This window comes from Alternaria arbusti (genome assembly GCF_024043155.1).
Source record: "Alternaria arbusti strain BMP 1465 chromosome Unknown scaffold_2, whole genome shotgun sequence".
NCBI classification, from domain to species: domain Eukaryota; kingdom Fungi; phylum Ascomycota; class Dothideomycetes; order Pleosporales; family Pleosporaceae; genus Alternaria; species Alternaria arbusti.
Genome location: NW_026249942.1, coordinates 610,800 through 637,973, shown reverse-complemented (window position 1 = coordinate 637,973; position 27,174 = coordinate 610,800). Strand labels below are relative to the sequence as shown.

General features: G+C 52.3%; 11 protein-coding genes across 11 annotated transcripts; 7 read left to right on the top strand and 4 right to left on the bottom strand.

Annotated features, from left to right (window-relative positions):
* Positions 1-460: 460 nt before the first annotated feature.
* Positions 461-1,275, top strand: J4E86_001769 (uncharacterized protein; the record flags this gene model as incomplete). Its single annotated transcript, XM_051442334.1, has 3 exons — positions 461-587; positions 671-1,059; positions 1,126-1,275. The coding sequence occupies 3 exons, from the start codon at positions 461-463 to the stop codon at positions 1,273-1,275; spliced, it is 666 nt and encodes a 221-aa protein (XP_051305922.1).
* A 1,682-nt stretch (positions 1,276-2,957) lies between these two features.
* J4E86_001768 (uncharacterized protein) lies at positions 2,958-3,613 on the top strand (the record flags this gene model as incomplete). Its single annotated transcript, XM_051442333.1, has 2 exons — positions 2,958-3,443; positions 3,590-3,613. The coding sequence occupies 2 exons, from the start codon at positions 2,958-2,960 to the stop codon at positions 3,611-3,613; spliced, it is 510 nt and encodes a 169-aa protein (XP_051305921.1).
* A 3,243-nt stretch (positions 3,614-6,856) lies between these two features.
* On the bottom strand, positions 6,857-9,017 carry J4E86_001767 (uncharacterized protein; the record flags this gene model as incomplete). Its single annotated transcript, XM_051442332.1, has 2 exons — positions 6,857-8,465; positions 8,548-9,017. 2 exons carry the CDS (start codon positions 9,015-9,017, stop codon positions 6,857-6,859), a joined length of 2,079 nt encoding a protein of 692 aa, XP_051305920.1.
* Positions 9,018-13,663: 4,646 nt separating this feature from the next.
* J4E86_001766 (uncharacterized protein) lies at positions 13,664-14,288 on the top strand (the record flags this gene model as incomplete). The annotated part of the gene is made up of 2 exons (XM_051442331.1): positions 13,664-13,868; positions 14,053-14,288. 2 exons carry the CDS (start codon positions 13,664-13,666, stop codon positions 14,286-14,288), a joined length of 441 nt encoding a protein of 146 aa, XP_051305919.1.
* Positions 14,289-14,457: 169 nt separating this feature from the next.
* On the top strand, positions 14,458-14,817 carry J4E86_001765 (uncharacterized protein; the record flags this gene model as incomplete). Its single annotated transcript, XM_051442330.1, has 2 exons — positions 14,458-14,613; positions 14,662-14,817. 2 exons carry the CDS (start codon positions 14,458-14,460, stop codon positions 14,815-14,817), a joined length of 312 nt encoding a protein of 103 aa, XP_051305918.1.
* A 481-nt stretch (positions 14,818-15,298) lies between these two features.
* J4E86_001764 (uncharacterized protein) lies at positions 15,299-16,416 on the top strand (the record flags this gene model as incomplete). Its single annotated transcript, XM_051442329.1, has 5 exons — positions 15,299-15,647; positions 15,719-15,893; positions 15,938-16,038; positions 16,089-16,204; positions 16,252-16,416. The coding sequence occupies 5 exons, from the start codon at positions 15,299-15,301 to the stop codon at positions 16,414-16,416; spliced, it is 906 nt and encodes a 301-aa protein (XP_051305917.1).
* Positions 16,417-16,830: 414 nt separating this feature from the next.
* On the top strand, positions 16,831-18,144 carry J4E86_001763 (uncharacterized protein; the record flags this gene model as incomplete). The annotated part of the gene is made up of 3 exons (XM_051442328.1): positions 16,831-17,128; positions 17,625-17,950; positions 17,998-18,144. The coding sequence occupies 3 exons, from the start codon at positions 16,831-16,833 to the stop codon at positions 18,142-18,144; spliced, it is 771 nt and encodes a 256-aa protein (XP_051305916.1).
* A 263-nt stretch (positions 18,145-18,407) lies between these two features.
* On the bottom strand, positions 18,408-19,516 carry J4E86_001762 (uncharacterized protein; the record flags this gene model as incomplete). The annotated part of the gene is made up of 3 exons (XM_051442327.1): positions 18,408-18,710; positions 18,766-19,398; positions 19,448-19,516. 3 exons carry the CDS (start codon positions 19,514-19,516, stop codon positions 18,408-18,410), a joined length of 1,005 nt encoding a protein of 334 aa, XP_051305915.1.
* A 1,325-nt stretch (positions 19,517-20,841) lies between these two features.
* On the top strand, positions 20,842-23,433 carry SEC23 (GTPase-activating protein S23; the record flags this gene model as incomplete). Its single annotated transcript, XM_051442326.1, has 6 exons — positions 20,842-20,937; positions 20,991-21,121; positions 21,173-21,467; positions 21,514-22,501; positions 22,556-22,772; positions 22,839-23,433. The coding sequence occupies 6 exons, from the start codon at positions 20,842-20,844 to the stop codon at positions 23,431-23,433; spliced, it is 2,322 nt and encodes a 773-aa protein (XP_051305914.1).
* Positions 23,434-23,697: 264 nt separating this feature from the next.
* J4E86_001760 (uncharacterized protein) lies at positions 23,698-24,530 on the bottom strand (the record flags this gene model as incomplete). The annotated part of the gene is made up of 3 exons (XM_051442325.1): positions 23,698-23,880; positions 23,994-24,250; positions 24,356-24,530. The coding sequence occupies 3 exons, from the start codon at positions 24,528-24,530 to the stop codon at positions 23,698-23,700; spliced, it is 615 nt and encodes a 204-aa protein (XP_051305913.1).
* A 517-nt stretch (positions 24,531-25,047) lies between these two features.
* Positions 25,048-26,914, bottom strand: J4E86_001759 (uncharacterized protein; the record flags this gene model as incomplete). The annotated part of the gene is made up of 3 exons (XM_051442324.1): positions 25,048-25,966; positions 26,017-26,824; positions 26,878-26,914. 3 exons carry the CDS (start codon positions 26,912-26,914, stop codon positions 25,048-25,050), a joined length of 1,764 nt encoding a protein of 587 aa, XP_051305912.1.
* Between the last annotated feature and the right edge of the window lie 260 nt (positions 26,915-27,174).

Below are 27,174 nucleotides of genomic sequence, written 5' to 3'. Positions count from 1 at the left end.
TCGACTCCTGGTATAATCGCCGCTGGATCGACTAGATCAATGAGGATAATCTTACGTGATCTCGCATCTATCCAGCTGCATGTAGTAGCATACTATGTTGTCTTCACACTACGACGACAGTACTTTTGGTTTGCCATCAGCAACTGCAGCAGCCCTTTACAGTTATTGTGTCGAGCTTCCGAAATGCATATATCGTCATAATCTGACGTCTCTGTTGATAAATGGAGTTTCGAAAGGGAGGATAGTAAAGAACTGCGGGTGAAGTCGCGGTGCTGTAGTCTCAAGACGCCCCGGAGGGAGCGACGTGGGCACGTGTCGGAGGTCTAACCGCTTTCGGAACGTACACCTGGAGTTTCGCGATCTCGAGCATACGAGATTCAAGATTCCCAAGTGACCAGCTCACCCAATACTCAAACTCCGCGCTACAATCAGTCCTCCGCGGGGAAGCAGAATCGCAGACATGTGGAAACCAACATTGCTGCTCGCAGCCGCGCTGGCGGTGCCGTCACAAGCGCTGCACTTCTTCATGGACGGAGCGGTCCAGAAGTGCTTCTACGAGGAATTGCCCAAGGACACGCTGGTTGTTGGTACGACGCTTCCTTACATATGAGTCTCCTGGCCTGGAGACGTCGCAGAGTCAGCGGAGGGACCCATGGCTAACAAACCCCAGGCCACTACCACGCCGAAGCATGGGACGACGCAACCAAGACCTACCAAACCAAGCCCGACGTCGGCGTCTTCGTCACCGTGGAGGAGACATTCGACAACAACCACCGTATCGTTGCCCAACGGGGTAGCTCGAACGGACGCTTCACCTTCAGCGCTGCCGACAGCGGTCAACATAGGATCTGCGTAACACCCCAGAACGTACCAAGCAGCGGCGGTGGCTGGTTGAGCTCAGGCGTACACGGCACAGTCAAATTCACGCTGGACATGGCGATCGGAGAGACGAGCAGGATCGAGAGCACCGACAAGGACAAGGTCCAGACGCTGGTGCAGAAAGTCAAGGACTTGAACTCGAGGTTGCAGGACGTGAGGAGGGAACAGGTCTTCCAGAGAGTACGTTTGGCGTCCACTCATCCTTGGGAGAGATAATAGGAAGACACCGGCTAACACCTTTTGCAGGAGCGCGAAGCCGAATTCCGCGACCAGTCCGAACACACTAACTCCCGCGTCGTCCGCTGGACACTCATCCAACTCGTTATCCTGGGTGTGACATGCGTCTGGCAACTATCGCACTTGCGAGCTTTCTTCATCAAGCAGAAGCTCACCTAGAATCGTCGTCGATTACACACAACTTGTTTCGTTTCCGGCGGGCGCGCGATGGCATGACAGAAGACATGGAAGAAAAGGCATATTTTACCTGGTTCGGCGAAACGCTCTTGTATGTGAGCTGTAGGATATGGCGTTGCAATAACGGATTGGTGGGTTTAGTGTTTGTGTACTTGAATGAAGCATGGCATTACGCTGAGTGTGTCTCCAGAGATGTGCGATTGCGTCTCGTGCCCTGGTCGTGTATCTAAGCGGACGCTGAGTTCGAGTCTCTGCAGTCGCAAGTGCTGGGAAGGTTATTCAGCACCGAGAGATTACCATACCAGCGAATGATTCACGCCCGACAGTTCTTTCCATACCGGCAGGATGACTCGCTATCGATAGTGATTCACGCGCGGCAGACCGTTCACGCCCGGCAAGGGATTCAGCTCCGACATGTTTACCATATCGGCAAACGATTCACGCCCGGCATATCTTCCCATATTGATATGTGATTCACGCCCGGCATCTTTACCATACCGGCAAACCATTCAGCACCGGCATATTAATCATGCCCGGCAACTTACTATACCGACACTATTCAGCAGTGACACATTCACGCGCGGCAGACCATTCAACCCCGTCAAACTATTCAGCCCCGTCAAACTATTTAGCCCCGTCAAACTGTTCAGCCCCGACAGACCATTCACGCGCGGCAGATCATTCAGCTCCGTCGAACATCCACGCCCGTCAAAATGTATCAGCCCCGTCACTTTCCACCACCGGCATGTTTACCATATCGGCAACCTATTCAGCACCGACGGATGAATTACGCCCGACAAATTGCTGTGTACTACCATGCACAATACCGATATGTCCATACTCTCACCAGATTTAGCACCGGCATATCTTCCGCGGTGAGGTACAGACCATCTTATCAAACCCACCCCATCGCCAATACTGATACAACCACTGCTAGCGATCTAACCTCCAAGGTACGGGTAGAGCGGCCTCCCCCGAGCCCATCTTCCCGTTCTTCGTCCGCTGCAAGTTCCTGCCGTTTCCGCCCCCACGCAGCCTCGTGCAGCCCAGCCTTGGTTCAGCCTCGTCCAAACCAATGGAACAACTTGGTACTTATCATGTGGCTGTCAATCCCAGGCTCACATCAGTTCACTTACCCATATCAGATGGTTCATGACGCAAACGTACTGCTATCTGACCGATGTGTGCAACAATAAGACGCCCCTCGACCTGAAATGCGGCTCAAGAAAGCGCCATCTTCACAACTTGGCTTAATGTTCATGAACGATGAGGTCCCATAAAGTGGCTTACCGCGCAAGAAATTACTCAATATATGACAACACAAGTCTAGACATTTACGAGCATAATTCAACTGGATGAACACCGCCCTGGTACATGGCTGGATTGCCTCGCCAAATGAACGCGGCACAATCGATATCATCTGGAGCTGCGTCATCACTGTCTTTTTGTGCAGTTGGTCTGTCGTTTTCCTGAATATACCCGAAAAGCACGACTGCCGATCGTATCTGTCGACAAAGCTGTCATGGGTTGCATTCACCATCTTCTTTCCTGAGATCCTTGCGTCGTTCGCCCAGGTCCAATATCTCTCTGCCCGACACTCTGTGGCCGCGTTTCATAAACTCGGGTATCCTGAATGGTCCATGACGCACGCCTTCTTCGCCGACATGGGTGGCTTTGTGCTTGATGCCCCAGACTATCCACGCTTTCCCATCAACGCCCACCAGGTTCACTACCTTGTAAAAAATGGCTTCCTCGACTTCCCCACGATAAAACGCGAAACCCTCCAGGACAAGAACAAAGCAGACGCTTTCGTACGTATCCTTACATCCGTTCAGATCTTCTGGTATGCACTTCAATGCATCGGTCGTGCTGTTCAGCACTTGGCTGTCTCGATGCTCGAGCTTGATGTCGTAGCCATCGTGCTGTGTACTTTTCCGACATTCTACTTCTGGTTCCATAAGCCCCTCGACGTTGACACGACGGAGACATTACACCTCGTAGGATCACTCCGACTAGGTGATGTACTGGCTTTAGCAGGGGATGCAGCCAAACAACCCTTCAAATCCACACCACTCGACTTTATCAACTCGCCACCGGATCGTTTCCAGATTCTCGATCCTATCATGTGGTGCTTCGAGCACTTGATTCCAGTGAGCACCCGCTCGAATGTCCCAATTACCCGATTCCGAGATACCTTGCGTATGAATCCCGGGAAGGTGACCCCGTCCGAGATTGGAATTTCTACGATCATATCACTCACCTTCATCTTAATTCACTTTGCCGCATGGAACTTCAGCTATCCAACGCCGTTGGAACGTGATCTCTCACGGGCCGCCTGTCTACTGCTTATCGGATGTGGTTTTCTATTCGGTAACACTTGGATCTTGATGATCTGGCAAATGCCTGCCTTTTGTCGGTTGGCAGGTATTCCGCAAGTCAATACCGTTACAGAATACATCGATCGGCTACACCCTTTTTTTCAGTACGCTCTCATGGTGACGCAAATGGGGTCATATGGTATTGCGCGAACTTTCATCATTCTAGAAGGATTTGCTGGCCTTAGGGCTCTTCCTGCAAGTAGCTTCCGCAGTGTGGAATGGTCGGACATGTTGCCCCATATCTAGAAGACACGGATAAAAGCTCACCGTTATGCGTATGTCGTATTCTGGTCATGTTTAAACGGTAGTGTCAGCTTGGGACATCACCCATGAGGCACAACATGTATTCTTCCATGTTACCAAGGACAAGATATCACCGTCAAAATTCCAGATGGGAGTCGAGTAGAGTGATACCGCTTGTTCTTGGGACATCAGTCTTCGCATATATCGATGATGCATGAGTTGTTGAAGTACATTGGTACGGTGTATATGTACAAACCAGTTAGGTCCATGGAGACTCGCCATCGCGATCCATATGCACCTTACCATCTCAGATCTCCGAACACATCTCATCAAAATACATGCGCGCAATATGTCTGCACCGCAGAAGAATCGTGCACGCGCGCATACATAATAACAACTCGAACCAATCGTTCCACGACCATGAACAAGCAGCGCATCATGATCAGTAAACACTGACGCGACAGTTCCCTTCCGATGACTTCACATCATATAACCCTCGCGCATAAACTCGCAACGAGATATTTACCCAAAACAACATGCAGCACGCTCCGCGGAACATCGGATGTAGTCAAAGCCAAACAGTGGATAACGGGCGTCATGCGCGTGGAGCCGAACAAACCTTGAAAGGGTCACCGCTTAACCCACGTACCCATAGACGTGACGATCTTCTAGCGTAAGAACAATGACACCTTCTTTCCAGGGCGAGTAAAAACCTTCCGCGGCACACGTCTTGGACGCATGAACCATTTCCGTCAAAGATGTTCTTCGCTATCTGACACTCTGACGTCGACAGGTCCCGAACCGGATTTCCCCAGAACTCTAAACACACACAAACGACGTCAACAGCCGTGTCTTGTCAGGTCCTACCAGCGCCAACGCCAGCGCCAACAACGACGCGACCTTGGTTTTCTGAAACAAGCCATGCGAACTCTACAGCCGCACCAGCGAAATGTGTGAAGTCGTTCCTGCCGTCAAAGCCGTTACTATCGATACTACTACCAAATCGCTTCGCGCGATCCCCAGCGCTCTTCTCAGCCCTACATGACGTCCTGCAGTCCAACCGCATCGGCCGGTTCCCCCAGCACGCCAAAACCCACCTAACGTGCGTCCCACATTACTCTCAGCACAATTCCGATAGGTCGAATCACTGTGGTACACATGCACCCACAAGCCAGGGCCCGGACGCACTGCACCTCGTCGTTCGTGGGTAGGCAAGGCCCAGATCCGACGTTTTTCGGTGGAGCCCACATGCGTTGGGTCACGTCTGCTCGGTGAAAGTGTACCGAGCGGAATGGAACCACGCCATTCATGTCAAACCATGTGGTCTGTATATGCAAGCTGATGAATTTGGTTCGGGGGGAGGTTAACATGGTTGGTTGCGGGCTATGATACCATTGTGATACTTGCTCTATCCACATTTCTTCTTCTTTTGACGGTGATGGGTGGTGTATGTCACGCAACCATGGAATCATAGATGCATTTACTTGCATCCTTACACCAGAGTAGGAGCAGGGAGTCTATCTAGGCACACGCACATAATACATTATAGATAGACGCATTCATCGCTGTCCCCGAGCCTCGGTCCGATTTCCCACTCTTCTTTTGCTTTGAAATGCCAAACCCTGTGCAACACATCAAAGACCAAAAAACAAGGCTTCTAGAATGCCCCGAAAATTCTTCCTCGGGGTTTGATAGGAGATGCACACTCGAAAAAAATAATAAGAAAGAGGCTGAGGGCTGTGTTACTACACCCCACTAGCGTGGCCGACGCGGGCGGCACCGGCATCTGCTGGGTCCAGATCTCACGGCGCTCCCTTTCTGCCGCTTATGTGCTTTTCAGCCCGCATTTGTGCGTCGGAGAGTCGTCTCCGCGGGAACAAAGTCGGATGTATGCTTGGTTGATATGGTGGTGGTGGCAGGGGATTAAGGTGCTGACAGGTGCTGGGTGTGGGAACTACTTGCTGCCCGTGCAGACGTTTGTGCTTTTGTTTGTGGTATGCAGAGCCGATGAGGTTGCACATGGGTCGAGAGGCTGAATCTAGAGTGTGAGACCTTGATGTAGTGTCAGCTTGTGTTGTTCATTCTGTGGTGTAAGAAGACGTACGATGCTTGCAGTAGAAGGGTTGTAGAGGGAGGCATTCTGGTTGAGACCGGCGTCGCCGTTACTGGGTGCAGGTATGTCGAACAGATGGTAGCTGGACATGCACGTCATGGCGACCACCAGAGAACTGTCACAGAAGAACGAGGGTTCACTAGAGAGATATTGCGTGCTGAGATAGAACATTGCTGACGTTGATATTACTCTGGGGTATCATTGCTAGCTACAATGCATATAGTACATCCGCTTGTGTTTTCCCTCCTCTTGCTGTCAAAACTTTGCTGAGTACGATGTAAAGACGAAGAACTGGCTTTCGCAATTTGAGGAATAGTGAAGTGTTGTACAAATTAATAATGCTCCCAGTGGAGCCGGGTGTATCGAAGAATAGGTAAGGAAATCTAATCGCAGGCGAAACCAAAGCCCACGGGAGCCAGCGATGTCGTCTATGGAAATCATCGCTTTTTTGTTGCACATACAGAAGCCATCTCTTTCGTCAGATCATCGTACCATGCGCCCGCTGGTTCGTCGCTCAAAGTCATGTCCGTAGGAATGTGCTGGAAAATCAAAGCAGAATACTGTACAGTCGAAGAAAAGTGACCAGAACGCCGGGTGATTCAGTTCGGACCAGCGACAACTGAATTCAATGTGTCCGCGTGACCGCGAATGCAAGAGGCATGGGTATCAACATCGCCCGGTCTCAGAGAGAGCCATGGTGCGTCGCATTTGTGCGTGAAATGATCAGGTGCATGCCATGGAACGGTCGCGGCTGTTCTGGAAGGTGCGCGACAGCGCGGCAGAGGCACGGCCTCCGCGGAACACGACCGCGCATGCCATCGGGTCATGCTCAGTCGTGGTTACCTCCGCGCCTGCGGTGCTTTCCGGGGAAGTCGACCTCAGGATGCACGACACGCATGTGGCGTGTCAATGCGTCGTTGCGCGAAAAAGTCTTCTCCTCGACACAGAGTGCGCAGCGGACCTTTTGCTTGCGCGCATTGTGTATCGTGTCCTCGTGACGGGTGAGGTCATAGGGCCGCGAAAATACAGTGTTGCAGGGCTTGCCGGTCGTGGGGTTGATGCGCTCACACTTGTGGGGTCCCGCCTGCGAATTGCGCTCCAAAATAGCCGCCGACGTCATAGCCTGACTGAGATTGGCACTTCGATGACCCTCACGCTTGTGCTTCTGAAGCTTTTGTGGGGTCTCGAAACGCTGGGAGCAGCCATGATACGTGCATGAGTAGGTACCAGACTCGGCGCCCGTCGATGTTGGCTTCGTAATGTAGCGGTCTGAAAGGACGCTGTTCTGGCTGCCGCTCGGTGGCTCAGCTTCGCTCGCACTTGACTCCATTGAAGTCAGGTGGGCAGGGAACTCTGGTGTCTGGTCGACGCCCGACGACATAGTGTTGGGTGTCGATCGATACTGAGATGGTGCGTTCATAGGCATGCTGTGCATGTTCTGTATTGATGGAGTGGCGAAGGTGAAGCTCGATGACTGTGGTAATGATGGGGCGGGGGCAGTGGAGAAGTTTGGTGAGAACTGTGGTGTTACCCAGCTGTCGCGACGGTAGGACTGTGATGATGGAGTGTCGAAGCTGGATTGGGTGGCAGTCCTATATTGGTCGCCACCGGTGTATTGGCTGTCGTACTCGCTAGCGCCACTGTCTGGGAACAATGGAACTTTGGATTCTTCGTCGGATTCCCGGTAGTCTAACAGAGCGTCCTTGGGCGAGATGGTCTTTGGCTCAGAATCGTCGCTGGGCTGCATCTGAGACTTCATAGCGTAAGCCGCATCAGCCTGGCGGGTCTGCTCACGTGCCGCGACAGCAGTGTTCATAGCCGAGTTGAACGTGTTGCTAGGCTGACGGTAGGGTGAGCTCTTGCGGAAGGGTGAGTCACTTCTTGAGGCAGTGCTGCTTGGCGACTGTGAGCGAGCGTACTGTGCTGCCTGGAGCGCACGCTGTACGTTCTCGTTGGCGCTGTTGCGGTATGGCGACAGCAGCGACGACTGAGCTGGCTTGGAAGACACCGCCTGGGCGGAGGCACTGGGTTCATAGAAGCCAGCGTCGGCAGCAATGTCGGTGTAGGTCCTTTCGAACTTGGGGATAGGGCGGGCGTCTGGGTCATTGTAAGTACAAAACTGATTGAAAAGCCAGGAGTCTATCCTGCAGAGGTTCTCACCATTGGCAGGCATCTTGAAGTCGATGTCGTCCTGTGCAGTGTGTGGCGTGGCAGGAGAGTCGTGGCCGTAGCTTGATACTGATTGACCGGCCGAGTGTGCGTAGTCTGGTACGTCATCACTCTGCTCCATGAGCGCTTGCTTCATCGACATGTGTGCGGACATGGTGTGGTCCATGTTGACCGAGTTTGGCGTGTAGTTGCTGTTGAAGTTGTTTCCGCTCATGAACGAGTCCTGGGTAGGTGTATGTGTGGGTGTAGGGAGATGGTTCTGGAACGACCTTGGATATATGTCAGCCACGTTCGATGAGTAAGCCGGCGCAGCTTCGTGCGAAGGCGGGTATTCGGGGGGGAGAGACGTACTGGTAGCCCGCGGAAGGTCCAACGGCCTGATATTGCGAGGCACTTGAGCCTACGGAAGACGATGACGATGCGCGCTGGTGGCCGCGGCTCTGGTTCTGGTGTGGTGTCTGGAGCGATTGGCCCTGCACGTTACCATAGTTCCAGGACTCAAGTCCCGTGCTGGTGTTGCTGGTCGAGAGCATAGGCGGTTGTGCGAAGCCCTGAGGAAGCTGCGGTGTGGGTGTCGACTGCTGGATTCGGATGGCCGGGTTCGCGAAGTCGGTGTATGCGCTCGTCATGTACGAGTTGGGTGCACTGCTGGATGAAGTGCCGTAAGACTGCTGCTGGGACTCGAGGTAGTCGTTGAGGAGCTTCTGGTCGTAGAGGTGTTGTGCGGCAAACTGCTGGGGCAGGTGTTGATAGGAGGAGTGTGAAGACGGTGGTGACGGTATGGTTGAAAGGTGGTGACGTTGTGTGGGTAGCGCTAACATAATGGTCGGGAGGAAAAGTAAGGGACCAGCGCGGGTGGCAAGTTGCTTTATACTAGTGGGCTACCGGCCGATGACTCGGTTAGTCTTCGCCGATTTGAGTGAAAGACCACTTGATGAGGTGATCTGGGCAGCACGCGGTCGAAGACGTTGGAAGAATTCAGAGTCTGCGTCGGCTGTGCTCGGAGTGTCGGGATTAAGGTGTATGTGTGTGTCGTAAGAGATTGCAAATTGCTGAGCGACAGTTTAAACGGCTTGGGCTGCTGAGTACGCGGAATCGGTTTCCTTTCATACCTCATCCTATGACGCAACCCATGTTGGGCTTGCAGGGGTGTCTACGCTAACATGACGCCAACGCGCAAAAGCGGCGCGATCGACACCACCCTCACGCACCCTGCATACGGCCGCCGCGGGCCCTGTCCGACCGAAGGCTGTGCAGAACCCGGCAGACGACTGTCTACCATACAGAATTTTCCACATGCCTTCGGATACCAGCCGAGAGGCCTTCCCCCAGCGTCCATGACTTGCTCCCAAAATACTGTGCAATCGCTTGTGCCCATCTAGGCGATCTCTGCAGGCATGCTCTCCACGTGAAACGGAGCCCTACGAACCGAACCGTTACTCATCGCTGTGCCAGTCGCTCTAGTGTGCAGTCGGCATGTAGCTTGTAGGGCATCGTGCGACGGACCAATTCCAAAGGTCTGTCCATGGTGACACGCCCGTATCTGGTCTAGCAGCTGGCCGTTTAGGCTCGCTGGGACTACGATGCTCCAAGACGGGCTGAGCAGCATCGTTCCATGCACAACCTACTCGACAGCGCATGTGCATTACGAATACCAGATGGAGTACGCGACGGGCACCAGCCACACCTCGGCCAGCCTGTACAGTGGTCACATGTCCTCGCGCGTGACTCACAGCTGCTCTTTGATGGTTGGATTGTAGAGCCCAAAGCCGTGATATGATACTACATTCAGCTCGCGTGTATTGAACGCAAGGCCACGCCGTATCGTTTAGAGATAACCGTCAATAGCCTACCCCATACTCTGTACTATTGATAGCTGGATCTGGTGGCCAAACGGCTCCCGAGGACCACTCTGCTGGCTAGCACAATGCACATCTCTTCAAGAGATGCTGAAACTGGAGATCGATCCACGAACCAATAAACTGGGATGTGCACCTACCAGCTGCGATACTACTAGCATCCGAGGTCAGCTCAGATACCGTCTATCCTGCAGGTGGAACCTCCACTTCCGCTTCGGCACTGGCAGCATCCTCTACTCAACAACGGCACTGCCGTGCAACATCCAGACAGCCACAGGTCGAGTACAGCCAAGGTTGCACAAGGAAAACTCTTCACTGAGACTCTCCCTGCTGAACAAACGGCATATGCAACGTGCTGCAAGCATCCTGTGGAGTTGCAATGCAGCCCTAAAACCAACGTGGCATCGCATCGACGGCCTCGAACGGGTAAGATCGGTGGAGAAGGACACAAATGCAGGGTCCATCGCATCACCATGTGGCAGTGCAGCCCTATCGTATGCACGGACAATGTAACTGTTCCGGCGGCCGCGAGGTGATCTGGACCGTTCATTCGCGCGTCGAAGTTACTAGCCACATTTCTAAGCCGGCGCCCTGCCACCCGAGGCTTCTGTATCCTTCTATGCCACAACCCGAGTTCTTCTTTCATATTTTGCATTCTCATGCCATGGGGAATACTGTGTCCTTGCAGTCGCATTCGTATTGCGTCCATCTCCGTCGGACCGAACAAATGCTATCTCGTCGCTTACGAGGGTCCATGACATCATCTCTCCGAAGTCTCCTCACCATCCCTTCCCTCACCATCCATCCCAAACGACTGCCGTGCAGAACTCCTGCTTCGCGCTTCTATTTTTGCGAAGCAATATGTCCCCAATGAATATCCTTTCCCTGACGTCTTAGTCGACAACCTGCTGGTCATTGAAACTGCCCATCACTTCTCGAAGCTCGCCCGATGTGGTCATCGATCGCCAACGGCTGAGCGGGCACCATCCCTAGCCCTTGTGCCCGCCAATCCGCGAGCGCGGGATGATGAGACCCTGCGTCTGCTTGTTTTCGACAAAGTTTCTGCTGGTCCACCTGCTATGACAGGAAGCATGACTGCCGATCATGACGCCTGAGGCCTGATAGTCGCGTGTTTGTGACTTCTCCACTCACAACGCAGCTGTGACATATTCGATGCACCGGTCACTATACATCTTCAAGTATGTATGGGTAGCATAGCAATGCTCTCTCAGGGATTTCTATTCCTATGCTCTTATCTGTTCTCCATCTGCCGGGAGAAGAATTTTACAAGTCCTGCTCGCATATGCAGGGCAAACGCCTTCCGATGTTCTTCCACCCAACGGTTCTTTTGGGGTTCGTGAGGCTTGGAAATGTAACAGGGCGTCGACCGTTTCCGGTTTTGTGCCTCATGGCATTCGGGACCTGGTTTGCAACGTCATCCGTCATGCGCGTAGTCACAACCGCTCTCCTGACTGATGCATCACCAAGATAATTGCTTCTTTGTCACTGGAGATGCGACCTGATCTAGCGGATCCTGCGACACCGATACCGCGATGCGGAGTTCATCCGGTCGTTCGGTCGGTCGAGTTCGGAGATCTGCCGAGTCAAATCTCACCACACCCTCTGCGCTGACTGCATTCTCCGCAATCTGTTGGACCTCAACACTGCAAAAGCATTCCTGCTTCCTCTTTCGTTAACCGGTGGCATCACCTCGGCCGCACCATAAAGCGACTTTACGCCGAGAAACACTTTAAGCGCGAATACGCGCGGAGTTGCGTTATCTCCGGATTCCACGCGACCCTTTGCAAATTAATCATGCGTTACTCAGCGCTGACAGATCGTGAATCTTTGTCGCAGTCGGTTGAAGGTCCGTCGTTGCTCCGAAGTAAACCCATACGCACTGCATACGAGAATCCTATACACCATCGGCGCAAAATAGCCGGGTGCAGGCAGCTAGTCCACGTTACGAGCCACTTGCGAGGCTGATGATGGTAAGCAAGCTAGCTTACGATGGTTTAGGCAACGGTACGCTCAACGCGGGTCTCAATACGGGTGTTCGTGCGCTAAGCCCTCTGTCTGTGGGTTGCGCTTTCTCAGATCTTGTTCTCTCGCTAATCTGCGATCAGTAGTGTGTCTCCACATGGCGACACTGTCAGCGCTGCTCGTTTGGGGCCGCGTAGGCTTTGGCCACCTGCATGTCAGCCTCGCAAGCCTTGATCCTTGATGGAGGTGTAAGCTTTTGGGCTGTATGTAAGGTGGCCTAGGTATGCTGGATGACTATCGGCGAAAATGTACCGTGGAACTGGATTCCACGTGTACATGGGCATTAGCGTTAATGTTGTTGATGCCTTAGCAGCGATCTTGGTCTTCGCAGGCATGTGAGGAGTTTTGAGATATAGAGAGCTTTTGTATACATGTGATGTTCAGAGTTGGATGGTCTATCATGCATATCATTGCTTTAGTGTAGCTGTTTTCAACGACCCCGCAATGTATGCTCCTCCCCCCTCTTCTCACTGATCACCATCTCTATAGTTCTGCTTTGAGTCTTTCAGGGCCACATGAAGATGTTCATTTGCGAGTGAGGGTTGGACGTTTCTCTTCGAAGCCTACGAGTTTCTCGTTCGATATCAGCACTGATTGTAAACGACCAGCTTCGCGCCAAAGATCTAGACTGCCAGATATACCAAAGACATGGAGAGCGGGATCTTTACCAGTAGCCTTACCTTTGAGCTCAACATCGTACGAATTCGCTTCGTCTCTAGCAACAACATTATCTGCTGCCTCTCACAGTCTATGACCAGCCTGGGGAGGCATTCCAAAACTCAAATGTTACGTGGTCAGTCATTCCTTTGCTAGCTACACCTGCGAGGTTAATGCATTGTAAGTTATACTATGATGGAGTAGCTAACTTACCGTAGATGTCTGATTTACTTATCGCATGCTTGTTGTTCGAGGCGGCTCTTTCCCAGTGCAACCCGTGCCACGATGCTTCGTTCTTGGTTGATTACTTCGCCGTCTTCTTCACAGAGGAGATGCACCCGCCATATCAGATGAGGTCTAGGTCATACCATCTCGAAAGCTGAGCATGCCTCGCTTTACCACGTTCGACTTCTCGGTACTTGCATTGCTGGCACGCGGTACGCGAGGTGAGTCTATGCTTCCGCCTCAGTGAACGCGCACGATGGCACCCAAATGACCAGCGATCTCGACATCCTCCACTGTGTTCTGGTCAGCTCCGAGTGTACTAATTTTGTCGGACCTCGAAAAGTCAAGGGTGCTGAAGCGGACGCTCCTGCCAACGCTCCTGCCCGTCAACAGTTCTCACCACGCGCTAGCCATCCCGCCTTGCCGCATCCGGTATAGAGCAAACATTGAATATCGAGCCTTCAGCAGTCTCACTGCTTCCATCTCAGCTGAAGTCTTCGCGTTCCTCACCGGACTCACCTACTACAACCAAAGACTGCCTGCCGCTCGTCTGGGTTCCCAACTTACATCTCACACTGACGCTTTCACCGATGCGTCACGCTTAGCGCCTCTTCGCCCTAGGTCCTGAATCACCGCGGGCCTGGACTCGAATTCTAGCGGATCGCTTGATAAGGCATAGTGAAATGGCCATTCTCCCCGAGCATCCCGGACTGGAAGTCAAGATCTGTGTTCGCGGACAGCAATTGCATGAGTATGACGACGACGACAAAGACGCTGCACCAAACACGATTACTAAGTACATTGAAGCGCGCTCAGGCAAGGAGTTCTCGATCGTGGCTGAATACAGGCCTCCCTTCCCAGATCATCATGATGTCCTGGCTCGAGTATGTATTGACGGGGTAGGGATGACCTGGATACGCAAGCGAGATGAACTTTTCCAAGACGAATGGTTCAGAACATATCGTTCTTACCAAGGCGGCAAGCGGGTCAAACAGAAATTCACCTTCGCCAAACTGAACATTAGCAAGTACTATGAGGACCTTTTGATTTCATCCACTTACGGTTTGTGCAGTAGAAGAGGCTGATAAGACTGCGCCTGATATTGTTGCTCTGGAGCAGATTCTCAGCATTAAAGGCTGTATTACTATATCTCTCAACTTCGTCAAAATTACCCAAGAGATGAGCATAGACGAGTTAAGTTACAGTGACGATATACACCAGCAACTTGCAGCGCTCCAAGAGATTCCAGAGAAGGCGCTTAAAGGCGACGCCCTATCGCACCAAGCAGTGTACGTAAAGAGTGGGTAAACTTGTTGATTGGCAAAGAACTGACTTTTTAAAAGCCTATCAAAGCCTCGGAAATACAACTCAAAACCCTCTGGTCCTCAACGTACACTGTACAGATTTGTAGATAAGAAGCCATTTGCGACTTTTCACTTCAAATATCGGTCGCTTGGTGAGTCACGATCACGCTCATATGGTGCCGCCCGCTGACACTTATGACTTTCAAGCGAGCATAGAAGCACTTCATCTTGTCTCCATGAACGAAGCGCCTCCTGTCCCCCTAGACGACAGACTCGCGAAAGATCTGTCGCCCGCAGAGCTGAGAGAACTGCTAAATCGTGCGCAACAAGTATGTATGCGCCGCATGTCTCTGGCGTTAATAGTTACGTATATATAGCGAGAGTCAGAGAGCACCTCTATCAAGACCGAAGACGAAGCCACTACCGGAGTCAAGCGCGAGAGGACCATCGATGATGACGACGAAGTGACCTATGTCGAGACGCGAAAGCGCAAACGTCCGCACGTGGAGCGAGAAATTATTGTGTTAGACTGAGAGAGGATATTCATTCCGTCTTCACGGCGCTGAGCCCAAGGTGGTGTCAAAACTCCAAAAGACCGTCTACTTCGAAGTGGGAGCGAACTCCAAACCCTGGGCCAACTCGAATCTTACGCATGGAGGTATACTGCCAAAGTATTGATGCATGGAACCGCCTCTAGAGGCGTATGTGAACGGTTAGGCTAATCGCCTTAGGAGGACATATCTTTCTACATATTTAGGAATATTTAGAGATAGCCACTCGGGAAAACTTAATCACCACTCATGTACTTACAACATGCCAGCACCTGTTAATACGATAGATGCCTTTACCTCCTCCAGCACCGTGCGCTACCTTCGTTCACGTCTAGTCTATCTCTCTCACTACGCCTCATCAGTCGTCGGTATTTAATGACTTCTAGCAGTCTACTTTCGACATCTCTCATCATTCTTCCTTCCCACCAGCAACACGACTCACTTCCAGATCGTCTACTCCACCATGGCTGTTCTTCCTTTCTGCCCCGGCCTTGCAGTGGAGATCTTCGTCAACGGCGCTCCCCTGCCCGAGTATGACGACAATAGCGACACTTCCGCCTCGCCGACGACGGTCACAAAGTACGTCGAAGCAACATCTGGGGCTAATTTTGCGATCAAAGTCTCGTTTACCGAAGGATATCCTTTCCCAAAAGGTGACGTGGAAGCTAGGATCAGCCTTGATGGACGAGTGATCCATAAAGGAATGAACTGCGAAGACCGCTTCTATCATACACGTCTATACCAGGGCCGTAGCATCCAGATCGGTGGGCACCCGAAAATACAGAAGTTCTGTTTTGCCGAATTGGAAATCGGTATGTGCACTGCGGAGGACTCATCTTGCATCTAATTTTTCAATGTCAGAGCTGAGCTAATGACTCTGAAGTTGAGGGTAGCACATTCCTTCCTGATTTGACCTTAATTGGCGCTATCACTGTCGGCTTTACGTACATACAAAATCTGCGGTTGTCCTCTCCAGCTCACATCATCGAGAGTATTTCGGCATCGAAACAGGTTCCTGAGAAGGCACTGAAAGGACAGACACACACTCATCGAGCTGGGTACGTTATTATGTATTCTGTGAAGGTAGTGCTGATATGCGTAGTGTGTCCGAGCCTGTTGCGCATGCACGTGGAACGTTCTGGGATTATGACTATGTAACGAAGTCTCCGTTCGCTACCTTCAACTTCAAGTATCGCTCCATTGGTACGTTAAAGCAATCTGCAAAAGGCTATGGCATCGGTTGACCCACTTAGATGCTCTTCGGATCCTGGGTCTCGTCCCACGCGAGCCCACTCCTCCACCTCTAGAAGAGCGGCCTGAAGATGAGCTCACTCCGGATGAACTACGCGAACTCGTGAAGCAGCTCAAGGTATGTTAATGGTACAGATCTACAATACCATATACTCACTACTATAGGAGCAAAAGGCTGCTACAGTCAAGGTTAAGAAAGAAGCCGTAGACAAGCGCAAGCGGGTCGATGAGGCTGTTGAACCCAGCGATGGCGAGGGGGTCACGGTTGTAAGGTCTAGAGACCGGAAGCGTCACCGTGGTGCGGATGACGAGGTCATCGTTCTGGACTAAGAGCGTGTTTTGGCCGTGCAAAAGTTTGTCCATTATGGCGTCCCTCGGTGGGAGCTGACGGGATAAGGACATGATGAGACCTGGTGAAGAATGCAGATGCTCATACTATCACCCTCAACACCTCTTTAATAGCGACTTACTGCAGTAGATGGTAACACTTGCAAATTGGTTTCCCGTCATCACTTGTCCCTAGATCCAACGTAATATACCTGTACTCGCAATGCATGCGTAATATCTCTCACTCTCTCGGGAACACGCACTCACATCAAACCCAACCGGCATGCCATACCACCTTTACCTGGCTGTCGCCACACGCTAGCGTACATTTGACTTCATATACATTCAGCGTCCTTCTCTCCCACCTCTTTCCTTCTGCCATTATCACCGTCTCTCAAATCGAATTACAACATCAACATGGCGATCCATGCCGACTACCCCGGCCTGACGGTTGAGATATACGGCGACGGCAAACCACTTGAAGAATACAAGAACCTGGAAGAGGAAGATGTGCCTGAGACAACCACGCGATACGTGGAGTGCCGGTCTGGTGCGGAATTTGCGATAAGGACGAAGTTCACCTCACCTTTTAAGCCGATGGACACATCGATTGTCGCTTATTTGGACGGAACAAAAGTGCACTCACAAGTTGCACAGCCGCCTGCGATGCTGACGGGGGTTTACGATCAATCTCAGCACAAATGGAAGGAAAATGGTGAATGGCGGGCATCTAAGTTTCTCTTCTCTAGCCTCAATTTCGGTATGCGAGTTCCTATCAAAGGCTGCATTGGAGCTGTCACATGCGGAGATACAGAAACTGACACATCAAAGTGGGAAACAGCAAAGGAACCGCCTGCGAAGAGAATCTCAGCTCGGTGGGGATCATATCCGTCACATTAACAAAGATTCTGAGCAAGAGACCATCGCCACGTCCAATCAGTAGGAAGGTGACTTTGGGAATGATTGGGCCAATATCCGAAGAGGATTTCAAGGACGACTCGCGCTCTCATTCAATAAAGTAACTGCACAATCTGGTATCGCCAATCCATGCTAATGCTGGTATAGGCTCGCTGCAAGTCAGACGATAAAACCCCCTTCACGAATTGATTTTGCGAAGGAAAAAGAGCCTTTCGTTACATTCCAGTTCAAGTATCGCTCGATCAGTAAGTCATTGACAGAATTACACAATCACAGAGCTCACACGTCAACAGCCGCACTCAAGTCTCTCGGCATTGTACCGCGCTCACCAAGTCCTTCTCCAATTCCAGAGCCAGCGTTGATTAAGAAGGAAGCCTCACCCGAGCCGACACCCAACAATGTCCCAAACATCTTATCACCCTCTGCCACCCCGCGGCCCAAATCTGCCAGTGCCACACCAGCTCCGCCGCAGCCCAAATTCATTTCGCCCACTCCCAACGAGCACGACGGTCTCACAGATGAAGACATCATTGCGCTCATCAAGCACTACCGCGGAAATGACAAGGGATTGACTGGTCAAAATCGGAAGCGACTTCTAGTACTACTCAAGCATTATGAGGTAAGACTACAGGAACCTTGAGTCTCTTCGGCGCTGACCATCTGCAGGACAAGGACAATGAGCAGGTACCTACCAAGCAAGAGGCGGACCCCAGTGAATCACGAGTGCGTATCAAGCGCGAGCATACCGATGACGGCGCTGCGCGCGGACAGGGAAAGAAGCGCAAGCCTGAAGTCATAATCCTGGATGACTGAACAGCATGGGCAGTGGTCAGATGAGAAAATTGGGGTTCTGATGCCGCGTGGTTCAATGCGGCGATGTGAGCTTTGCTTTACAATCTGGGGTCTGGTAAGAGACATGATATTGGCGAAAAGCACCTGGGAGAGAATGAGTTCAAAATTTCTTCAAAAGACCACGAAATGGAAATCTTTTCAGAAATGAACTGAATACGACTATTAGCGGAACGAATGCATTCATTTCTGCGTCATACCGTCGCAAATATCCTCGCAGCTACGATCTACCAACGTGCAGCCGTTGCGGTAGGCGTAGCATACGTGTCGCTCCAACTCGCAGTGTACTTCGAACTTCCCACAATCGTCTGACTCTTCACATCCGCATACGTCGCGCTCGTAACAACACTATCGGTACCAATCCATGTGCTCCAAGCAGTAGCTGTTGTAACACCATCGACAGTTCCGACTGGAACTGCAGTAGTCTCAGCCCAAGCACCAGACCATACGGTAGGTCCAGGGATGACGTAGTCGGTAACGCAGGGAGTGGTTGAAGTCTTCGGCTTCCTTGTCTCGGTGGAGCAGTATACCTGCATCATGTCAGCGACCGGGGTATGAGCCTGTACCAGGTAGATTGGAACTCACGTTGTGCACAACACCAGGATCCTCATAAGAGTACGCTCCAGGGAAGCTCACGCCCTCAGGCAACTCCACCTCGCCATCCCCTTCAACCTCGATCTGAACACAGTCGGGGTAGAACTGCGCGCCTCTCTTCGGGTTCGCGAGATAGCTCACATCGCCCTCATGCAGACCAACCATCTCCGCACGAATGATGTAGTGTCCTGCCTTCAGCCCCTCCGGCACTCTAACATTCATATGACCATAGTTCATCGCAATATCACCAGTGGTACTCCACTTGCCCGCCTGCGGAAACGGATTACTTTCGAACTTGCCCTCATGCCAGATCTTGACAAAGGAGTTCTCCGTCGGCGGGTCAGGCGAGATGTAGATGAGCGAAGGGCCGTGATGCGAGTTAGCGATGACTTCGTCTTTGTTGTTGCGGTTCTCGTGGTGCCAGTCAAAGGTTAGATTGTCGCCAGGCTGTACTTTGATGGTGTCGTGGGCTTGGATGTCGCCCATGACGTTGCAGCGCATGTCGATGGAGTCGAGGTCTTTGACGGGCGAGTTGTTGTAGCCGCCTTTGCCATTTTGGCCGTTGTAGGCGGGGATGCGGACGCCTTTGAAGGTTCCTTGGTCTATGCCGTTGACGAAGACGCCCTGGGGGTGTTAGTATGGGACCTAGGGGTTTAGGAGTGACTGGGCATACCCAGATGAAAGTGTGAGCGCAGGCTTGACCTGCAAGAAGCGAGATGAGAAGTGCGGAAGTGCGAGCCATGATCATGGACTGTAGCATTGACTAGATCTGGAGAATACAGGGGAGGTTCAAGTCAGAGTTGCTACAAACATTGTAAATACATATATATCCAAATTCTAATCCGTCGTACAGTACGCTGGCAGGTGATGGGGCTAGTGTATTGCGATGCATTTACCCGATCGGACTCAGATTGTTAATATATCAGGAGTTCGGTAACGTCCAAACACAGCTGCAGATCCGGAGGCTCCAGCGGGAACATCGGACGTGTCTCCGGCAATGTGTAATTGGATCCATAGACTGCGTTGGATGATCGTGGTCGACGGGTGTGTGGTAGTATATGCTACATGAAGTCCAAATGCAACATATCCATCGGGCACTTCTGACAGGATCAAGACGGCCAGACTCGCCTCGTAACGGATCGCTCGACCAGGAACCTAGTGATTGGGGCTTTCGCACCCGCGTAAGGACATGAATCTGCTTTACAAACGCGTCGAGGAAGCCCTTAAATGTCGTCATATCGTCTGGCTGTTGACAAGCGTAGGCTCTCTTGAGAGAAGGATCCATGAATGGGTCTGAGCATCAGAAGTAACGTGTATGATTGCCTGGAGACTACAGTGATCGAGTTGACGTTACTTTCAGCAAGAGTCTGGATCATGGTCAACAATAGGTACGGTACAAAGAACACGTCGCGCGACAACGCGGATTGAAAGATGCCTGCCTTGAAGGCTTCCTTCAGAACCAGACGAAAGGTCCACGAGATTCTACTGACGAAGACTGCACGATGATGGAATGTGACCTCTGCTGATTCCCAACCTATCAGTATACTCAGAATGAGTTTTCCAGATCGGGCGCCCAGCCATGGGTCTAAATCTCTTCTTCGCGCAGCGCGAAAACAGGCTCATTCATAAGAGAAATGAGAGTCTGCCATTACGTAGTGTATTTGTTGCTGGCGATGATGAAGAGAAAAAGAGCGACGGCGAGGAAAATCGTGGTTTTGAGGCTGGGGCGGAGCGGAGCTTCGGTGGTGCTAGGCCCAATTGGGAGCGCTAGGGCAAGAACATCTGGCCGCATCGCCAACTGAGGTATCCACGCAAGTTCAAGTGCGTGAGCTTCCTACGACGTTGCATTATCCTGTGCAGTTGTTGCCTTGAGGGAGGAACACTTGACACGTCTCGGTATCTTCTGCTGCATACAACTACAGCTGCCCGTCTCGCGCCTGCTACACTTCACACCGCCCCGCCAAATCTCCCATCGTGGGCGCCCTCGGTCCCTCCACCACCAACCTTCGACAACCTTCACCCACCCCAGACCTCCTCGCGCAGCCCAGATAGCTGCAACCGCCCAGCATGGCCGACTTCGAGGCGCTCAAGGACCAGTGGAGCGACATTGAAGACAGGGATGGCGTCCGTCTCAGCTGGAACACGTTTCCCAGCACGCGCATGGTACGATAGACGATGTCGGCGCGAGGGACGCAACGTACTGATGCGGTCTACAGGAAGCTTCCCGCCTAGTCGTTCCAATTGGTGCACACTACACGCCTCTCAAGGAGAAGACGGACACTCCGTTGCTCCAGTATGAGCCTGTCAGCTGCAGGGCGCCATGCAAAGCTATCCTCAACCCCTACTGGTATGCCTGGCATAGTCTCTTGCAACTTATCTCAAGCTGACATTGAGACAGTCAAATTGACATGCGCGCCAACCAATGGATATGCCCCTTCTGCTTGAACCGCAATCACCTGCCCCCGCACTACAAGGACATCTCCAACCAGCAGATGCCCCCAGAGATGCACCCGAACAGTACCACGATCGAATACCGCCTTCCCCGACCCATACCGAGCCCGCCCATCTTCATTTTCGTGGTAGACACATGTCAAGAGGAAGACAGCTTGAAGGCGCTGAAGGACTCGATCATCATGGCTTTGAGCCTGCTCCCAGCATACGCGCTGGTTGGTCTGGTCACCTACGGTACAATGGTAGGTACAGGAAGCTACAATGAGTTTCATAAGCTGACAGCCATAGACACAAGTACACGAGCTGGGCTACACCGAATGCGCCAAGTCGTACGTCTTCCGCGGAAGCAAGGACTACTCCACCAAGCAAGTGCACGAGATGCTAGGCCTTAGCCAGATGGCTCCTCGACCTGGTGTTCCACAGCAGCCTGGACGACCACCTATGGGCGCTCCAGGTGGCGTTGGCACGCGCTTCATCCTACCCGTATCGCAGTGCGAATTGCAGTTGACCAACGCTCTCGAATCAATCCAACGGGACCCCTGGCCTGTCGCGAACGACAAGCGTCCCTTGAGGTGCACCGGTGTGGCGCTCAGCGTCGCTGCTGGACTCCTGGAGACGAGCTTCATGAACAGTGCCGCCCGCATCATGTTGTTTAGCGGTGGTCCAGCCACCGAGGGACCTGGTATGGTTGTTGGCCCCGAGCTGCGCGAGCCCATCCGATCGCACCACGACATCGACCGCGACAACATCAAGTACTACAAGAAGGCACTGAAGTTCTACGAGGGCCTTGCGAAGCGCATTTCCCACAACGGTCACATTGTTGACATCTTTGCCGGATGTCTGGATCAGGTCGGTCTTCTTGAGATGAGGGGTCTTGCAAACAACACTGGTGGACACATGATTCTGACGGATAGTTTCACCTCGTCCATGTACAAGCAATCCTTCGTGCGCGTTTTCAACAAGGATGCGGACGACAACCTCCTCATGGGATTCAATGCCGAATTTGAGGTGCTGACAACCAGAGAGTTGAAGATCACTGGTCTTATTGGACACGCTGTGTCGCAGAACAAGAAGTCTGTCTCTGTTGGTGAGACGGAATGCGGTATTGGAAACACATGCGCCTGGAAAATGTGTGGTATCGACCCTGAAGCCTCGTACTCGATCTATTTCGAGATTGCCAACCAAGGCGGGTCCAACGTGACCTCTTCGCAGCAACAGGCTCTTATTCAGTTCCTCACATACTATCAGCACTCCGCTGGCCAGTATCACTTGAGAGGTATGACCTCCCTGAAACGTGTCCAAAGTAAGCGCGCATACTAAACATTCACAGTTACCACCGTGGCCCGACCCATGAGCGGTCCATCTGGCGACCCTGCTATCGCCCAGTCCTTCGATCAAGAAGCTGCTGCTGTCCTCATGTCGAGGATAGCAGTTTTCAAGGCTGAGGTCGACGATGGCCCTGACGTCCTCCGATGGGTCGATCGCATGCTTATCCGACTATGTGCTCGCTTCGCCGAGTACAGGAAAGATGACCCGTCGTCATTCAGGTAAGTCTTTCATCACTTTGGACATATAGTTCTCCCTTCAATATCAGATACTAACTACTCGATCAGGCTCGAGAAGAACTTCACACTATACCCGCAATTCATGTTCCATCTTCGTCGGTCGCAGTTCCTGCAAGTCTTCAACAATTCGCCAGACGAAACCGCCTTCTACCGCCACGTCTTGAACCACGAGGATGTTAGCAACTCCCTCATCATGATCCAGCCAACACTAGACAGCTACGGTTTCGACCACGAAGGTGGTCAACCTGTCCTGCTCGACTCTAGCTCCATCCAGAACGAAACGGTGCTATTGCTCGACACATTCTTCCACATTCTCATCTTCCACGGCGAAACAATGGCCGAGTGGCGGAAGGCTGGATACCAAGAGCAAGAAGGTTATGAGAACTTCAGGGAGCTCCTGGAGGCACCGAAAGAGGATGCTAAGGAGCTCATCCAGGATCGTTTCCCGTTGCCTCGATTCATCGTCTGTGATGCCGGCGGTTCACAAGCTCGTTTCCTGCTCAGCAAGCTCAACCCTTCGACCACACATCAAACCAACAGCTATGGCGGTGCTGCGACAGCTCAGACCATCTTCACCGACGATGTCAGTCTGCAGACTTTCATGGACCATCTTATGAAGCTCGCAGTATCGGGTACAGGCTAGATTCGTTATACCTTGTAAGCTTAGTTGTCATCGATAATGCAGCGGCGAGGCAAAATAAGGGTTGTATGTGTGGTCTTTGTGTTACATCATTAGCGAAATGAAATCCTTGAACGTCTAGTATCCTCTGTTACTACTTAACGTGACCTCATAACGAACATTTTCGATGCAGTACATGTTTCCCCTGCATCAATCTTCTCATGCTGGCTTTGTGTCTTCCACAACCTAGCTACCTCTACATCTTTCCCCAAATCCCCACCCACTCATCTAGATCTTACTAACACCCCATTCTTTAGCCTCACTCCCCTTAACATGCTCCTCCGCCAGCATCTCCCCCGTACCCGGAACCTGAAACGGCTCCGCAGGCAACGTGATAGCAATGAACCTCGCCGGCTCAGTCTCCGACGCATTATGCCACTTGTGCATCGTGCCTCGCTGGATAATGTGATCCTGTTCCCAATCCATCAGCAATCATAAATCAAAATCCCGCAGCCATCTCGACAGCTGCCTAAGGACCTGGAAAATCGATAAAGACAGGAAGGCACGAAAGAAGGAGTACGTACACCAGGTTTCAAATCCACCATCTCCCCAGTCGCAGTCTCCATACGGACATCGCCATGGGTGCAGATTACGTAGTCAATGGACACAGTGCGGTGCATCTGACTAGCCTGCCCAGGAGCGAGGTCGCAGACGATGAGGTGGGAACCAGAACCGTTGGCTACGATGCTGCGGCCTGTGTAGCTTGATTCTCCTTCTTGCGGTGTGTAGGCAGAGATGTCCTGGTCGTTTTGGAGGGAAGCTGGGATGGAGGATGTGGCGTCTGATTGGGGGTGTTCGTGTTAGTATGTCTACTTCGTGGATATGTCGGTGGTGTATGGTGTCGGTTTACTTTCTCCAGTGGGTTGCTGGTATGGCTAAGACGTACATGATCGAGATGTTCCACCGATACCTGGGTATCCGTAGTACTGTAACGTCGGGCTCGAATGGACAGTGCTTTTACCCTCTGCGTTGTGGGTGATGATGTGGCGTTTTGCTGGGGGTAAGGATGTGACAGACTCGTACATTTGCGATGCCGCGAGGCGTGCGTCGTTCTCTGCCATTTTGAAGTGATGGATATGAATGGAGATGGGAAATTGGAAGCGATGAGGGGTAAATGCACAAATGTTATTGACAGAGTATGAGCAATGTAGAGGTGATGGAGATCTTGGCGTAGGAAGCACTGTCATCTTATACGAGCCCCATCTCGTGCCTACTAGAGACGCGATCCACTCTACGGAAACTTTCCAGGTCTGGACAGGTAGCGAGTGTAAGCGCGAATATATTTTGTTGCTCCTTCTGCATGAGGTTTAAATGTGGAGTAAAAGACCAGGGGGGAAGTGCCCACTTGAGCAGTACCACGTCAAATCAGGTGGATGGCATGTGAAAAACACGCATAACGTGCGGTGGATGGTTGAATGCTGCATTGGTATGGATACGCTAAAACCACGTTTTGTCTACGTAACGCCGGCTCATCGATGAAGAATGGTGCAGGTGGTCGAATGCAGGAAGTCATAAACTGCCGCGGCCATTAAACATGTAGAACGAAGCTGACAGCTGTCAGAGCTGATATCAGCGCGTTTAGGCCTTCGCCTTCTTGGCCTTCTTAGGCTTGGCAGCGGTCTTCTTCTCCTCGACCTCCTCGACGATGGGCTCGACGACGACCTTCTCCTTCTTGGTTCGCTTGCTCCTGGGCGTTACCTCTGGGACGGTCTCCTCGGTAACATTAGTAGTCTCAACTGTGACATCAGACTTGCGCTTCCTGGTCTTCTTCTCTGGGGCAGGCGCGGCAACCTCCTCCACCACGATCTCAGCTGCCTCGACAGGCTTGGCCTTGGCACCCTTCTTGCCCTTCTTTGCTGGCGCAGGTGAGACAGCCTCGACTACCTCTGTGACCTCAGCAACCTCTGTAGGTGTTGGTGCTGCTTGAGCCTTGGCGCCCTTCTTGCCCTTCTTGGCCTTGGGGAGCTCAGCAGCTGTAGTTTCCTCAGTAGCCGCCTGAGTAAGAAGCTCTTGGGGCTTCGCGGCCTCGAGCGTAGTGATGCTGGTGTGCTTAGGGACGCTGTCGACAGTCTTGAGCGCTGGTGCTTCGAACTCGTAATCAAAGACCTCCTTGAGCTGCTTAGCCTTGCTTGTCCTTCTCTTGTTCTCGTTTTCCACGCGCTTCTCCCATTGCGCACGCTCAACACCGCGCTCCATCTCGAGACCAGCCTTCTTGTTACGAGGGTCGACCTTGAACCGCTCATTGGCACCCTTGAAGAGGTCGGGGTGTACCTGCTCAGCAGGAATAAGGTGGACCTTAAGGATGTGACCGAACAGTAGGTAGTTGTTCATTGTTCGTGCGACGATGTCAGCGACTTCTTCGGACTGGAACTCGACGAAAGCGAAGTGCTTGGAAGCACCAGTCTTCTTGTTGCGTGACAAGCGTAACCGGTTGACCTTGCCGAATTGCGAGAAGTACTGCTTCATCTGGGGCTCGAAGAAACCGCGGGGCACACGACTAAACGCATTGTTAGCAACATGTAGTATATAATGGACTGGTCCACATACCCAACGTAGAGGACACCAGGCTGGTTGGACTTGGGTGCCGCCTCGGCCTGCTTGATCGCTTTCCGCTGCTTTGCGCTGAGCTTGGGAACCTTTGCTTCTTCGTCAAAGTTGACGTCCTCATCTGCGTCATCTGAGTCGGAGTCGCTGAAGCCAGCGAGGAGAGCTGCCGTCTGGTCGTCTTCGGCAGCATCGTCTGCGTCGTCTTCCGCCGCTGTGACCTCGGTGACCTCGACCTCGGGTTCAGTCACCTTCTGCTTCTTTCCTCCCTTTGCCTTCGCTGGCTTTGCGACTGCAGTAGTCTCCTCTACTACGGCGACAGCGTCCTCAACTGGCTCGGCCTCAGCAGCTTTGCCCTTCTTGGACTTCTTGGCCTTCTCCTTAGGGGCCTCTGCTACGACGGTCTCCTCTGCGACTACAGTCTTGCCCTTCTTGCCACCCTTCTTCGGCTTTTCTTGCACTTCAGTGACCTCTACAACGGAAGCGACAGGCTCAGCGACCTCTGTGTTGGGCTTGGCGGCGGTCTTGCCCTTCTTCGCTTGCTTCTTAGGCTTCTCCTGTACTTCAGCGACCTCGACTACCTCCGCGACGGGCTCGGCCATCTCGGCATCGACGTCGGCAGCGGCCTTGCTCTTCTTTCCCTTCTTCGTCTTGACAGGCTCGGCAACAGCGACGGGCGCAGCTTCCTCTTCAATGTCCATGAAGTCGGCGGCTTGCTTGCGCGCAGATTTCCGCGTTGGCTTGGCTTCGACAGGCGTGACATCGTCCGACTTTCTCGGCTTCTTCGCTTTGGGCGCCGCCTCTGATGCGCCTGAGACAAGTTAGCCACCGTAATCGGGAATTATTAACGTCGCAATGACTTACCCTTGCGCTTCTTTCCTGTGGTGTCTTGGACAGCCATTGTGATTTCGTGTAATGGCGTGGGGTCTGTGTGGTCGCGAATGTTGTTACGCGCAAAAGTTCGGAGGAGAGCTCAGACGCGGGAACTTTTTTCGTGGCAGTCGCGCTAATGGACACTTGCCAAGATAGTCCCCAGCCCTCACCATTAACCTACAACTCCAGATACTCACCTTACACCAAGCGAAATACTTGAAACCAAAAGCAAGTGAACGCCCTCACAGCAATCTGCCTGGCTATTAACTATACCTGCTCTGTACACCG